The 14156-nt window shown below is 51.9% G+C and overlaps 1 protein-coding gene across 1 annotated transcript; it reads right to left on the bottom strand.

Moving 5' to 3' along the window:
* Positions 1-7216: 7216 nt before the first annotated feature.
* Positions 7217-13758, bottom strand: SMIM38 (small integral membrane protein 38). Its single transcript, XM_034933229.3, has one exon. It carries the CDS (start codon positions 12043-12045, stop codon positions 11653-11655), a length of 393 nt encoding a protein of 130 aa, XP_034789120.1. The 5' UTR covers positions 12046-13758; the 3' UTR covers positions 7217-11652.
* Positions 13759-14156: the final 398 nt, after the last annotated feature.

Below are 14156 nucleotides of genomic sequence, written 5' to 3'. Positions count from 1 at the left end.
AGGCTCAGAACAGATAATAGCTTCATTCTCCTCCATCTGCTGCCTGCATCACCTGCAATCCATGGACTCTCCCTTTGCCATCCTTAACAATGGAGACAATAACTCCTCCCTACAGGAAAAGCAGAATCTTAGCCACGCTTAGCCACCCCTAACAGGGCAGCACAGGGGCTCACTGATGCCCTTTCTCCTCTTTCTGCCCTGGGGACGGCTCCAGCCAGCTTCCCACCTCCGGAGTTCAAAGGAGAGATGCAGACACCAGTCACCGCCTTCCAGCAAGACCCATGTCCCATGCAATCCCAGCAGAGCTTGGCCAAGCCCTCTCTCACCCCACCACATTCCTGGCTCATAAAGCTCTGGGCTAGCACTCCACAACTCCACAACTGGCACCCCAGTCTCTATGAGTACAGTGGTCCTCCCTTATCCACAGGGAACACATTCCAAGACTCCCAGGGGAAGCCAGAAGGCATGAATAGTATCATATACACTTTTTATGTACATACATACCTATATACATGTCTCCTGTACATGCATACCATGATAAAGTTTTATCTAAAAAATAGACACCAAATGAGATTAACAATAACCAATAATAAAATAGAACAATTGTAACAATATGTCAACATCACTACTTTTTTTTGGGGGGGTGGTAAGGGGACGGAGTCTCCCTCTGTCACCCGGGCTGTAGTGCAGTGGTGTTATCTCAGCTCACTGCCACCTCCACCTCCTGGGTTCAAGCAATTCTCCTGCCTCAGCCTCCCAAGTAGCTGGGACTACAGGTGCCCACCGCCTCGCCCAGCTAATTTTTGTATTTTTAGTAGAGACGGGGTCTTGCTGTGTTGGCCAGGCTGGTCTCAAACTCCTGGCCTCAAGTGATCTGCCTGCCACGGCCTCCCAAAGTGCTGGGATTACAGGCGTGAGCCACCGCGCCCGACCTCAGCATCACTACTCTTGTGCTTTGGGGCCATTATTAAGTAAAAGAGGAGGAGGGTACCTTAAACACAAGCCCTGCAGTATGGAGCAAATGGATCCCACACTGAGAGGGCTCCCAAGTAACTTGAGGGCAGGTAGCATCAAGGCGTGGAGGCGCTGGACAAAGGGATCACTCACACTTCAAGGGGGATTGAGCAAGATGGAATGGGATTTCATCACACGACTCAGAATGGCATGCCACTTAAAACTGAGGAATTATTTATTTCTGAAATTTTCCATTTCATACTTTCAGACTGGGCTCAGCACACGTGCCCAGGCCACCCAGGTAGAGGTGGAGGGCATGGGATTCAAGGCCAGGCCATCGTTGGCTCTGAACATATACCTGAAACAACCTCCCTACCAGGTGAGTCTGTGCAGAATCCCTTCTCCCTCGCTACCCTCTCCCTCCCTCCCGGCCCCTCCAGCACCACACCCAAGACCCTCAGTGGGTGCCTGAAGCCCACTGTTGGGCTCTGTTTTCTCTAAGGACTTCCCCATACCCCCATCAAGCATCCGGGCCCCATTCTGTGCCCTGAGCACTTGGCATCTCCAGAACCCCTCTGCCCTGCTGCTCCAGGACACAGAACTGCTCTCTCTCTCCCCATCTCCGACCCCACTTCTGGTAACAAGCATGTAATTCCCCCTCTTTTGCTCACACTCCACACACACACATCGCTGGATCCCTGGTGACTATCCCTGGGCTGTCCCCTGAACCAGGGGCTGGGGGCCTACATTTTGCCCCTGCAACTCTCTCAGATTCCCGCTTCCTCTCACATAACTGTTACAGTCCCAGCTCCCCAAGCCTCTGCCCAGCTTCGTCCCACTCCATCAATCAGTCACCTACATCACTCCCAGGAGCCATTCTCAGGAGCAGGTCCAGGAGCAGCACTCCCTTACTTAAACACCCTTGATAGCCCCCTCCTGCCTGTACACCAAAATCCAAACTCCTAAACAACCCTCAAAACCCTCACAATTTGGACCCAACCTGCCTTGCCATCGTACGTCTCTTCATCCCCTCCTCTATGCACTAGCATCTGAACCAGAGGGTCTCAAATTTTGCAGGGTATGGGAATCATGCAGGGGAATTATTAGTCATATTCCTGGGCCCTGCTCTTGGAGTCCAGCTGGTCTTCGGGCCTGGGAATCTGCACGTGTCACCAGCTCCCCAGGTGGTCTGGGGAGACCTACAGAGGATCATGTCCTGAGCTTGCCGGGAGCTCTGTAGCCTCCAGGCCTTTGCTCACACCGTTCCTTCTGCCTGGAATGCTGTTCCCTTCCTACCAGCCTAGCAGAGTCCCCCCAGTCCTACCTGTAGGGACACCTGCTCCAGAAAGCCTCCCACAGACCCCAAGAGAGAGCAGCGCCCCTTCCCTTGTGTGTGTTCCAGGGCACTCTGCCCTCTCTTACAGCCTAAGACTCTCTGCCCAATGTGGGTGCTATTTACATGCCATCGGTTTGTTTGTTTGTTTGTCGAGACAGGGTCTCACTCTGTCACCCAAGGTGGAGTGCAGTGGTGCAATCTCAGCTCACTACAGCCTTGACCTCCCAGGCTCAAGCAATCCTCCCACCTCAGCTTCCCCAGTAGCTGGGACCACAGGCATGTGCCACCACGCTGGTTAATTTTTTTGTATTCTTAGTAGAGACAGGGTTTCACCATGTTGCCCAGGCTGGCCCCAAACTCCTGGGCTCAAGTGATCCTCCCACCTCAGCCTCCCAAAGTGCTGGGATTGCAGGTGTCAGCCCCCGCTCCTGGTCTACGTGCCATCTTTTACTCACTCATCTGGGAGCCATTGGAGGCAGGGGACACTCCACCCAATCCCCGAGGACGGGGCTTGTAAGTGGGGGCAGGTGTGCTCTGAGGCTCCAGACCTTGTCAGGGTCCCTGCCGCCAGCACACTGCTGGGGATCCCCCTGCAGGCACATCGGGCTTAAAAAGGAAATACACTATTTCATGACTTCACTTCTTTTATTTTTAGAACAAGTGACTCATCTCCACCACAGGGGCTCTGTGAGCTGCTGCCGGACAGGCTTACAGAGGCCAAGCAGGGAGTGAGAGGCTCGAGAGGGCTGCAGCTGCCCCTGTCCACACTCTGAGGCCCACGAGTGGCTGAGATGCAAGGCAGTCGGTCATTCCCACTGACCTGCCCCTCCAAAATAGCAAGTCTGGAGAAGCCGGGCACCTGCAGAAGAGGTGGCTGCGGCAGAGGGTGCATCCATCTCGTCCCGCCTAGGAGGGGAGAGGTGGATGAGATCAGGGAGTTGTTTCTCAGGGTCTCACCTCACCATCTTTTCCTCCACATGCAGACTGGCCATGGCCATGGCCACAGCCACGGGCTGCCCAGGTGTGTTGCACCTGCCTGGCTGCATCCTTTCTCACATACCTGCCTCCACAGAGGAAAAGCTGGGAGCAGTCTGGGGACCCAGAAGAGCCACCCCTTTCCCGGGGCTGTGGCCCCTTTGGTGGGGGAATGGGGAGGAGGAATTCCTAGTGATGAGATCCGTGCCCAGGACCGAGGGCCCACAGCTCACCTTTGCCCGGCCTCAGTCCACCTCACCCCTTGGTGTGATAGCTCACTCCTATAATCCCAGCACTTTGGGAGGCCAAGGCAGGTGTATTGTTTAGCCCAGAAGTTCAAGACCAGCCTGGACAACATTGCAAGACCCTATCTCTACCAAAAAAAATAATTGGCCAGGCACAGTGGTGCACATCTATAGTCTCAGCTACTTGGGAGGCTGAGACAGGAGGATCATTTGAGCCTGGGAGGCAGAGGTTGCAGTAAGCCATGATTGCACCACTGCACTCAGCCTGGGCAACAGAGCAAGACCCTGTCTCAAAAAGTAAGGGAACAACAGCTCCCTAAGCTTACTACTACTACCCTTAACTACTCATTTCTTAGAGCCTTGCTCACTATACTTTCCAATCTGTGTAACCCACTTGTTTCTTCATTTTTAAAAAATGCATGCTCATTATAGGAAAACTAGAAAATCCACAAAAAATTCATATGGGGCAATAAGGATAGGGTATGCACAACATGCTATTAATTATGGGAGAAAATGAGGTTGGTGGGAGAAGACATTTGCATTTGCCTGGAAGCACACGGGATATCTCTGGATGAGACACAAGAAACAGGCAGCTCGGGCTGCATTGATGGAGGGAGATGAGATGTCTTGGGGGAGGCAGAATCCTTGCTCATGGTATATCCTTCTGCAGTTTTCAAGGAAGAGGAGGAGAAAGAGAAGGAGAAACAGAGAACGAAGATGCAGAAATTAGGAAACAGTCCCCAGGACCACCCTCACTTCTGACAGCAATTGGAAGTTCAGGGGTCCTCAAGTTCATCATCCTCCATTTCAACAACCCACTGAAAGTTGTAATGGTTACAGTTATGGTTTATTACAGTGAAAGGATTAAAATCAGCCAAGGGAAGACATGCATGGGGCAGAGTGCAAGGAAGTTCCAATCTCCTTCTCCCAGTGGAGTTATGGACCGCATGAATTCCTCCCAGCAATGGTGCGTGATGAGATGCGTCGAGTATTGCCAAGCAGATGTCCCCGGAGCCTTGGTGTCCAGAGTTTTTACTGGGGCTTGATCACGATCACGTGGGCATGATGGACTGATGCCCAAGTGACTGACCTTTAGTTTTCTGCCCCTCCAGAGGTCAAAAGGAGACCACGTGACCCAAATTTCCCCTCATGACAGGCAAACAAAGATGCTCTTCTCAAGCAGGACATCCCGAGGGCCTGGAGATCCCCTCCCAGGAACCAAGGACAAAGACTAGACTTCTCTTTGGGTCAGACTCTTTACTACACTTTACTACATCCTGTCCTATAAACAGGATGACCAGCCATCTCAATGTGGCCACGACCCTCCCCATTTTAGTGTTGAAAGTCCCATGGCCCAGGGAACCCCTCCACCCCAAGTACTCACCCTATATGGAGGCACCCACCATCGCCACCCGCAAAAAATGCGATGGCTTTTTTCTGTGTCTTCTTGGCTCCACGGTAGTGACAGGTCCAGGAGCACAGGACTTGGCAGCCGTGGGGAAGGAGAGTCAGCTTCTGTGCTCTGACAGTCCAAGTGGAGTCCCCAGCCCACAGTGGTCCCCGGCCACAGCCCCTCCAACGAGGCTGTTCCTCTAGCTTATCTAGGCCTCCTAGTCTCAGCAACATGGCAAAGCCACCAGCTTCCCCTGCAGGTCACCTGGGCCCCCAGGCCAAACACCAGCTTTGTGTGGGCTTCTCCACCAGCCTCGACACTGTCAGGGTCTCGTGTCCATAATAAATCTTGTCTACAGCACCCATGGCGATTGCACATGAAAACAGACTAAAGGAAATCACTGTGAGCCCTAACTTGATCACCCACAGTGGCCAACCATGTTTCTGCTCTTTATGTTGCTCTTATAAATGGGGTCTTTCATGCTTCTCATCTCCTAGTGGATTGCTGTGTGTATGGTTTCTCTGTATTGATCTAGACCCACTCACTTGACTGAATTCTGGTATTAGCATTTACAATTGCTTCTGGTTGACTCTCTTCCATTTTCCAAGAAAATCATCCATCTCTCTGTAAATAATGATTTTCCTTCCCAGTGTTTGCACCTCTGATTTCTTCCTCTTTTCTAATTGTTTTTCTAATACCCAACCATCCTCGCATTTCTGGAATCCATTCCGCTCAGTCGTTGCAATGATTTACTCCCCTAATGTGCTGCTTAATTCAGGGACTTAATATTTTTACATCAATGTTCCCAAACAACACTGGTGTGTGTTTTCTCTTTCCATGCCATCTATGATGGATCTTGGCATCAATGATATGCTTGTTACATAAAAAGTTAAAAATGTTCCTTCTTTTATGCTTTAGAACAGTTTAAATAGTGTTTAATTACCTGTTCGTTTTTGGTGTGGTTGGATCCTCCTATAAAACATTCTAGGCCTGATGCTTTTTTTTTTTTTTTTTTTTTAAGGAAAGTCAACTTTGACAACTTTCTATTTCTTCTATGGTAATCAATTTGTTTAGACTTTACATCTCTTTTGGAGTCTTTTTTTAAATAAATTATATTTTCTATGTTTTCAAAGTCTCAAAATCTTTTATGTATCCCAGTGCCAGTTTCCTGTGGTTATTTGCCATTTTATGTCTCTGCGGTTGTTTTCCCCATAGACTTTTATTTCATTTATGTTTTCTTCTTTTTTCTTGATAGGATTGACTAACAGCATCCTTTTTTATGCCCCTGAAAAATCTGGCACTTGGGTACATTTGTCAATTCTATTGCTTCTTAATGCATATATTTCCTCTCATCTTTATTTCTTCCTTCTGTTTTTCTTAGTTTTGTTCTATTATGTTCAATATATTGAGCCATATGCCTAATCCATATGTTTTCATTCTTTCTATTGGTTAATATGAATATTTAAGGCTATAACTTTCCCTTCAAGAATTGCTTTAGCTGCATCTCATAGGTTCTGGTTTGCAGTCCAAACATTATCACTCAACCCATTTATGCCTAGTGTTCCATTATTGGAATGCTAAGCATGTGGGAGTTATTTATATATCCTACTGCTCAAGGTCATCACCAAGGTCTGATTGCAAAAATTTTAAAAACGGCAACCTCAGGCATAAATGGACTAAGAACCTCCTCCAAGAAGCTCCCTCCTGCGTTCCTGTAACACACCATGCATTCACCCACCACCCTTTTACTGCATTATGAAGGTCCAGCACAGCACTGTCCATAACAAAAATAATATAAGCTACCTATGTGATTTTAAATTTCCTACTAGCCATATTAAGACCTATTAAAAGGAATAGGTGAATCAACCTAAATGTCCATCAATGGTAGACTGGATAAGGAAAAAGTGGTACATATACACCATGGGATACTATTCAGCCATAAAAAAGAATAAGATCATGTCCTTTGCAGGAACATGGGTGGAGCTGGAGGCCATTGTCCACAGCAAACTAACACAGGAACAGACAACCAAATACCACATGTTCTCACTTGTGAGAACACATGGTCACATAAAGGGGAACAACAAACACTGGGGCCTACTTGAGGGTGGAAGGTGGGAGGAGGGAGATGATCAGATAAAATAATTCTTGGGTACTAAGTTTAGTACTCAGGTGACAAAGAATCTGTACACCAAACCCCCATGAGTTTACCTGTATAACAAACATGCACATGTACCACTGAATCTAAAATAAAAGTTAAAAGTTAAATAAAATATCATGGCCAATAAGTAATGAAAATAAAAGAAACAGGTGAAATCAAATTTAATATTTTATTTAACCCAATCTGTCCAAAATAGTATTATTTCAATGCGTAATCAATATAAAACCATTACTAATGAGATTTTACATTACTTTTCTGTGCCAAGTCTTCAATAGCCAGTACACATTTTAGTTACATCATATCGCAATTTGTGGTGGCCACATTTTTACTGTTCAATAACCACACATGCTTAGTGCAGGTCTAATATCTGTTTCCAGGTCTCTCTGCCCACTACCCTTACCTCCCTGACTGCAAGCTACCTGAGGGCAGGTGCTTTGCCTTATTCAACATTGTATCTGTGGTGCCTTGAATACTGCAAGCACTCAATGAATGCTTGCTGACTGCTTGCAGACGGGGTGGCTCAAACAGCAGACATCTATGTTCTCACAGTTTTGAAGGGTGGAGTCGGCTGGTTCTTCCTGAGTCCTCTCATCTTGGCTTGTACGTGGCCATTTTCTCCCTGTGTCCTCACCTGGCTCTGTGTGTGTGTGTGTGTCTGGGTCCTAATCTCCTCCTCTGATTAGGACACCCATCCTTTGGATTAGGGCTCACCCTAATGACCTTATTTTAACTTTATTCCCTCTGTAAAGACCATATCTTCAAACATAGTCTCTTTCTGAAGTATTAGGCATTAAAGGTTCAACATATGAATTGGGGGGAAGACATTCCAGCCCTAACACTATCCTTTTATGCCTTTTATACATCTGCTGTCCATCATCATTATTCATTTATCCATCAATTCTTCACTGTCTCCGTTCCATGGGCTACAGTTTGCATCTGTGGCTACCAGCTGTGAGCAGAGGCATGTTCCCATGTGTCTCTAAGAAGGAGCATGTCTGTCTCAGCCTTGGACTTCCTTATTAAAACATTTTCTTAGGAGGCCCCAAGGAGCCATGGGGAGCCATGGAAATCTCCAACCTCTGACTCCAGATTGGAGCAGCCAAGGACAGCTTGACTCAGCTGCTATTCCTGAAGGGCAGACAACAGCAAAACCAGCACATAAGGGTACCACAAAGGTGCCCAAATATCCAAAATAGGGTCCAAGACAAAGACCATCATGACAAAGAATGGCCAAGGGGCCCGTGGCAGAGACCACCCAGTTGCCTGCCTGATCGCCATTTTGCCTCTGTTTCTTTATAACAAACTTGGCATTCAGGATGGCTAGGAGACCAGCTAACAAACGCCACTATCTCTCAGCCTCCTGTGCATCCAGGGATGCCACGTGACATCATTCTGGCTTATGAGATGGAAAACTAAGGGTATCTGGGGACATTGCTTTCTGTCTCTGTCACCCTTTCCTTTCTCTTCCTGCCTGGAACTCGTGTAAGATGCCTGCAGTAGCAGCAGGTTTCTTGTAGCCGTGAAGATCAAATCTACATGCTGAGGGTAGCAGAGCAGAAATATGTCAGGGTCTGAGACCCTGATAACTTCACAAAGCTGTCACGCCACAGCCTGGGAATGCCAAATGCCAGACTTCTTGCTACGTGAAGAAAGAAAAACAAAATACTTTTAAAGCCTCTCTTTTTTAAGCCACTGTTTGTCTACGTGTCTGTTACCTGCAGCTGAATGCATCTGCTGCCTGAGATACGGCCAGGGCACACCCTCTCATTCATTCAGATGCCATGGCCTGATTGCCTGTTCTGAGCCAGGCACTGCGTCACAAGGCTGGAGATGCTGACACGTGGATGCAGAATACATGAATTCATCAGAATTGTGTCCATTTTCCAGGAACAGAAACCAATGAAACAGAGTTAAGAAAAAGAAAAGAAATTATGGACCAGTGTAACTGAGATAGGGAGTCGGAGGAGGTTGGCAGAATCTTCCCTTCCACCATTTTTCCAGGTGGCTGTGTTCTCATGGGGCTGCCTTGAGCGTCTGTCCTCCCTGCCAGGCAGTCCCAGTAGAGGAGTCTGTTCTGACCCCTGGCTCCAGCAGAAGTCCCAGGATTCTGAGGCCGGGCATGGTAGCTCATGCCTGTAACCCCAGCATTTCGGGAGGCCAAGGCAGGCAGATCACTTGAGGTCAGGAGTTCAAGACCAGCCTGGCCAATATAGTGAAACACCATCTCTACTAAAAAATACAAAAATCAGCAGGGCATGGTGGCACACGCCTATAATCCCAGCTACTCGGGAGGCTGAGGCAGGAGAATTGCTTGAGCCCCAGAGGCGGAGGTTGCAGTGAGCCAAGATTGCGCCACTGCCCTCCAGCCTGGGTGACAGAGTGAGATTCCATCTCAAAAAAAAAAAAAAAGATGATGAAGTCCCAGGATTCTGGCTCACTGGACCAAGAGGTGACCTCAGGTATGTGTGTAGGCGCCATCCTACACACCCATGTGGACACACAGGCTACACACAGGTTTACACAAAACTCTACAACTGGCAAGACATCGGCACATCATATGAACGTCTAACTCCTTCTATCCAGCGTGACCTGGTTTGCCCAGGACTGAGGGGTTTTCCAGGACATCGAACTTTCCATTTTAAAAACAAGACAGCCCTGGGCAACCCGGAACAGCTGGCCCTCCTAGCTCTGTCGGTACATGCTCATGACAACGATGTGATTTTTCTTCCTTAAAGAGATCAATGAAATGGTACCAGATCATGTTTTTAAAAAGCGAACAATATTTTCCTTAGAGATCAATGAGAATATCCCTCCCCACAATCCTACGATCAGGCAAGAATATTCAGGCAGAGCCCTGGGCTGCCGGTGGAGGTGGCAAATTGTCCGTGACACGGGGGAGTGACCATAGAGTTCTGCTGGCCTCTGGCTGATACAACAGAGGCCAAACTGAAATGGAGCACGGTGGCCCCTGCCCCTGTGCAGACTTCAGAGCGTGAATGAGAAGGGACCCTCTGCGATAGGTCATCTTCACGTCACCCCCTGGACACCTCAAACTCTTGGTCGGTCCCACCCCAGATGGTCTCGGCTCCTGCTCACCAGCACCCCCATGTCTGTAGCTCTCTTGAATGGAGGATCTGAGCACAGCAAGTCCTGCAGAAACCAAAAAAAAAAAAAATTTCCTTGGCATAGGTGAGTGTATCGGGTGCCGCAGAAACAGTGATAACAGCGTTTCTGGTCCTCACCTGGGTTCATTCAGCCAGGACACAGCAAGGCAGAGGCTCCCAGCCAGTGCCCCACTCCATGCCCACCCTGGGGGTCCACTCGCCCCAGTCAGCAACACCAGCCCTGGAACCACCATCTAAGCTCCTGCTCTTGCTGGACGCCCCCAAGTCCTTTCAGAATTCACAGGAATCACCCCCTCTGCGAGCTTCGTGTTCAGAGGACTTGGCCCACGTTCCCTGAGCGAGCGTCCCTAGCATACCCATCACCTCTCAGGGAGCAAGACGTTGCCACATCACCAGGCCCAGCCTCCCAGGGACGATATCTGGTTCGATGCTCCTCCCTGGAGCTGCCGCCCATAGTCCCTTCCATCTCACAGTTCCGCATGTAGTCAGCAGCCCTCGCTGCAATCCACGATCTGCTGGAACGATCCCAGGAAATACAGTGTGGAACTTGGACATGGGTGTTTGCCGAATTTGCCCCAAGAGGCTCGAATGTGGAGCCTTTGAGCTTCCCCAAGCTGTGGGTTAAGTCACTGGCATCACGGCTAACGTGCTACGGAGGTGGAGCAGGAGCACTGGATGCTTGGCCTCAAATCAACTTCCCTGCCCTGTCAGCCTTCCTGGGCACTTCCCAGCCACACACTTGCAGGAACAGATAAACAGAGGGCATTGATGGGTGCCTTGGCTTGTCCCCTAAATTGTCCCCTACATGATATCCTGCTGAGGGAGGGAGGCAGGGATCATTGTGCCCTAACTGTTCAGACCGTTAGAGAGTGTGCAGAGGGTCAACCAGAGCCAAGTGCATCTGGCTTGTCAACTCAGCCTCACAAGTGCGTCCTGAGACCCTTCCCAGGGGTCTGCTCTGGAGAAATCAGGACAGCCATCTGCACTTATCTCGTCCCTTGGGAGGCAGGAGGAGACTAGTTCTGAGGGTGGTGAGCTGAGACAGGACGTGGCCTTTGGTAACAGGGCCAGCTTGTGATGAGGTCACATTTGTCTTTGTGGCCCCTCCACCTGAGTCCTCTGGCTTACCCAGCTCTTCCTGCAGGCATATTTATAAGGAATTGGAGGCAGAGAAGGTCTTAAAGCAAGACCCACCCCCAGGACCACTCCCTGCAACCGGGGACCCCAGAACCTGGTGATGGACCTGCAAGGCCGGCCCCTCCGTCTCCCCACATGGCCAGCTGCCTCTACGGGACAGCCGTGGTCAGTCTGGGCAGGCACGATCCATCTCAGGCCTCTCTGAGCTCCTGCCCCAGGGGTGGGACATGGGGATCATGCGCCTGCCCTGCTCCCCTCCCTCCCACCACCACTGGAAGGGCCGGCTGAGTCTCGGGACAGGGCGCGTGGAGGCCGCAGCCTGCAGAGGCTTAGTCCTGCTTGGGTTTCTGGGGCCGCCGCTGGGCCAGTCTGTAGTCGATGTAGGTCCCGAGGCAGGACCACAGGATGAGGCGTGCTAGCAGGATCACCACCAGCAGGGCCAGGAGCGGGTCAGGGCCAAAGCTGCCACCTGGCCAGGAGGTCATGCCTGAAGTCAGCCCCAAAGGGCAGCAGCAGCCTCTGCCCTGGAACCGAGATGCAGTGGGGCCCTGCCACCCTAGCCCGGCACTGCCAAGTGGCTGCCGTGCAGACCCAGGACAGGAAGCTCCGTCCAGCCTGGGGCCTCTGCAGCCGGCGCCCCCAAGGGACCGCCCTGTTCTCTCCGGTGCCACCAAGCAGGCCAGATCTGCCCGCCAGACTCCAGCCCGGGGCCTCCCTGGCATGTGAGAGGACAGACTGGGGACGACGAGCAGCCTCCTTGGTCAAGAGGCCCGTGTACCATTCATCCAGAATTAACCACTCTCTGTGCTGACAATGACAGCATTGTCCAGGGGCCTGGGGGGCGGGAGGCCGCCGGGAGCCCGCCCCCCTCGCTGTCCCCGCGCCCCCTGCTCGCCAGCGCTGACGTAATCTGCAAACATCCCCGGCGGCAGCTGCTGGGCGAAGCGGCCACCTCCTCCCGACGCTTTCAGCAGCCCACGCGGCTCTTCCGGCCCCGCCAGACAATTGGGCCCTTTCTCTCCCCAATTAGCTATCACTTCTGGAGGCCGCGCCGTCCAGCGCCGGCCCACGGTCTCCGCAGCAGCAGGCCCGGGATGGGGCGGGGGCCGGGAAGCTTGGCGGGGAGGCTGGGGCCACCGCGGGGAAGAAGGACGGAGCCTGAGGATGAAAAGCCAAGGAGAAAAGGGGAGAAGATGAGGACAGGCGGCCACAGCCCACAGGCGGCCCCAAACACAGCTCAGCAGCACAAGGACCGCGCTCTGGGCCTCTGATGGCAAGGGGGTCAGCGCGGGAAACCGGCTTCATCCCCCAGGAAGGGGACCGGTGGACCCCCAGCAGCACCTCCCTCCAGCTCGCCCCTCCAACCTCCATCAAGAAGCCTTAGGTGGGACCTGTAGCCCTAAGCTGGGGCGCACAGGCCTGCAGGGTCCCCTGACATCCTCACAGTCACCCTGGACCTGAGGCCTTCTACTAGCTGAGTGACCTCGGGCAAGTTGTGCAACCTCTCAGAGCTGCAGATCCTGCCTTAGAAAGTGAAGCAAATACCTCCTGCTTTGAAGGATTAGGGGAGAGAGCACTTCTCAGGGGCCACGCCCAGCACCTGGGCACAGAGATCCTGGCCCCTGCCTCTCAGTGGATGTCTTCAGAAAGGCCTCCACATCTTTTCTGAAATAACAGTGTCTGCCCAGCCTTCTCTGACTGCCACACGCGCGCACACACACACATACGCACATACACATGTATACGTGTGTGCACACACACCCAAAAAGGACACATTGACCTCTACAGGCTCTGCCCCCCAAGTCCAGCTCTGGCCTCTCACAGCCGAGTTTCTGTGGGTGAGAGATAAACCGCCAGAACTGCCCCCTCTAACTCCAAGCCTACATCCTGTAAAGCAAAGGGGCCCCAGTTGGAACTAGGGGGCTGAGCGTGAGGAACAGAGGTCTCTGGCGGCTGGGTCCTGGGAGTCCGGCCAGTTCTCACCAGCAAATGTCCAGCCTGAGCTACAGAGAACAGCAATGGGGGCCTTCCTGGCCACAGGGATCTGGGGCCCATCGCTGGTTGCCGGAAGCCAGCTCTTCAGTTTCTTCCCAGTCTACAAAATGAGTGTCCTCCCTGCCAAGCCTTTCCAGAAGGTTCAAACGGGACCACACGTTCAAACGGGAAGTGGAGCGTGATGCTAACTCACCTTGGGCAGGGCACCGCCTAAGCTGCCTTCCTGCAGCCACCCTGGAGCCCCTGCCTGGACTGGCAGAGGCTGTCTGGGAAGCATGCCTGGCCCTTCCTCCATCTGTGGTGTGCCCTGCACCCACTGGGCTGCCTGGCACTGCTGTCAAAGGCCACTCACTTAGGGAACGTTGAGCTCTGGGCTTGTTTTCCACGCACAGCGGTTTGAAGATCACTTCGAACGTGGGTGGGGAGTTAGCTCTCTGGACCCCGTCATAGAGTAAGTCATCGATAGAGCATTTGCTTGATGGGGACTTCCAGAAGGCCAGGGAAAGTCCTGCTGACTTCCTGGGGAAGCCCATCTGCACGTGGGGTGAGGGTCCCCAGACGGGAGCAGCTGTGTATGCAGGGAGGGGGCAGAGGCTGCTGCCAATGGGCATGTCCCTTACCTGAAAGGGCCACCTCTCCAGGTGACATGTCCTGGGGGAGCCGGGGCCGTCTGCTCCGGCCAGAGGTGCTCAGCTCAGGCCACACCAGGCAGGGCACCTCCCAACCTGGACAGGTGGGGACCAAGGTGGCCTTGGACAAAACTCTCTGTGTTTGCCAAGCACCCAATTGGACACAGAGAGTCAACCACGCCCCAGTCACATGGTGTCCACACGCAGGG

The sequence above is a fragment of the Pan paniscus genome, chromosome 9 (assembly GCF_029289425.2).
Source record: "Pan paniscus chromosome 9, NHGRI_mPanPan1-v2.0_pri, whole genome shotgun sequence".
Classification (NCBI taxonomy): Eukaryota; Metazoa; Chordata; class Mammalia; order Primates; family Hominidae; genus Pan; species Pan paniscus.
The sequence above is the reverse complement of the archived record's forward strand: the minus strand, read 5'-3'. Positions and strand labels throughout refer to the sequence as shown.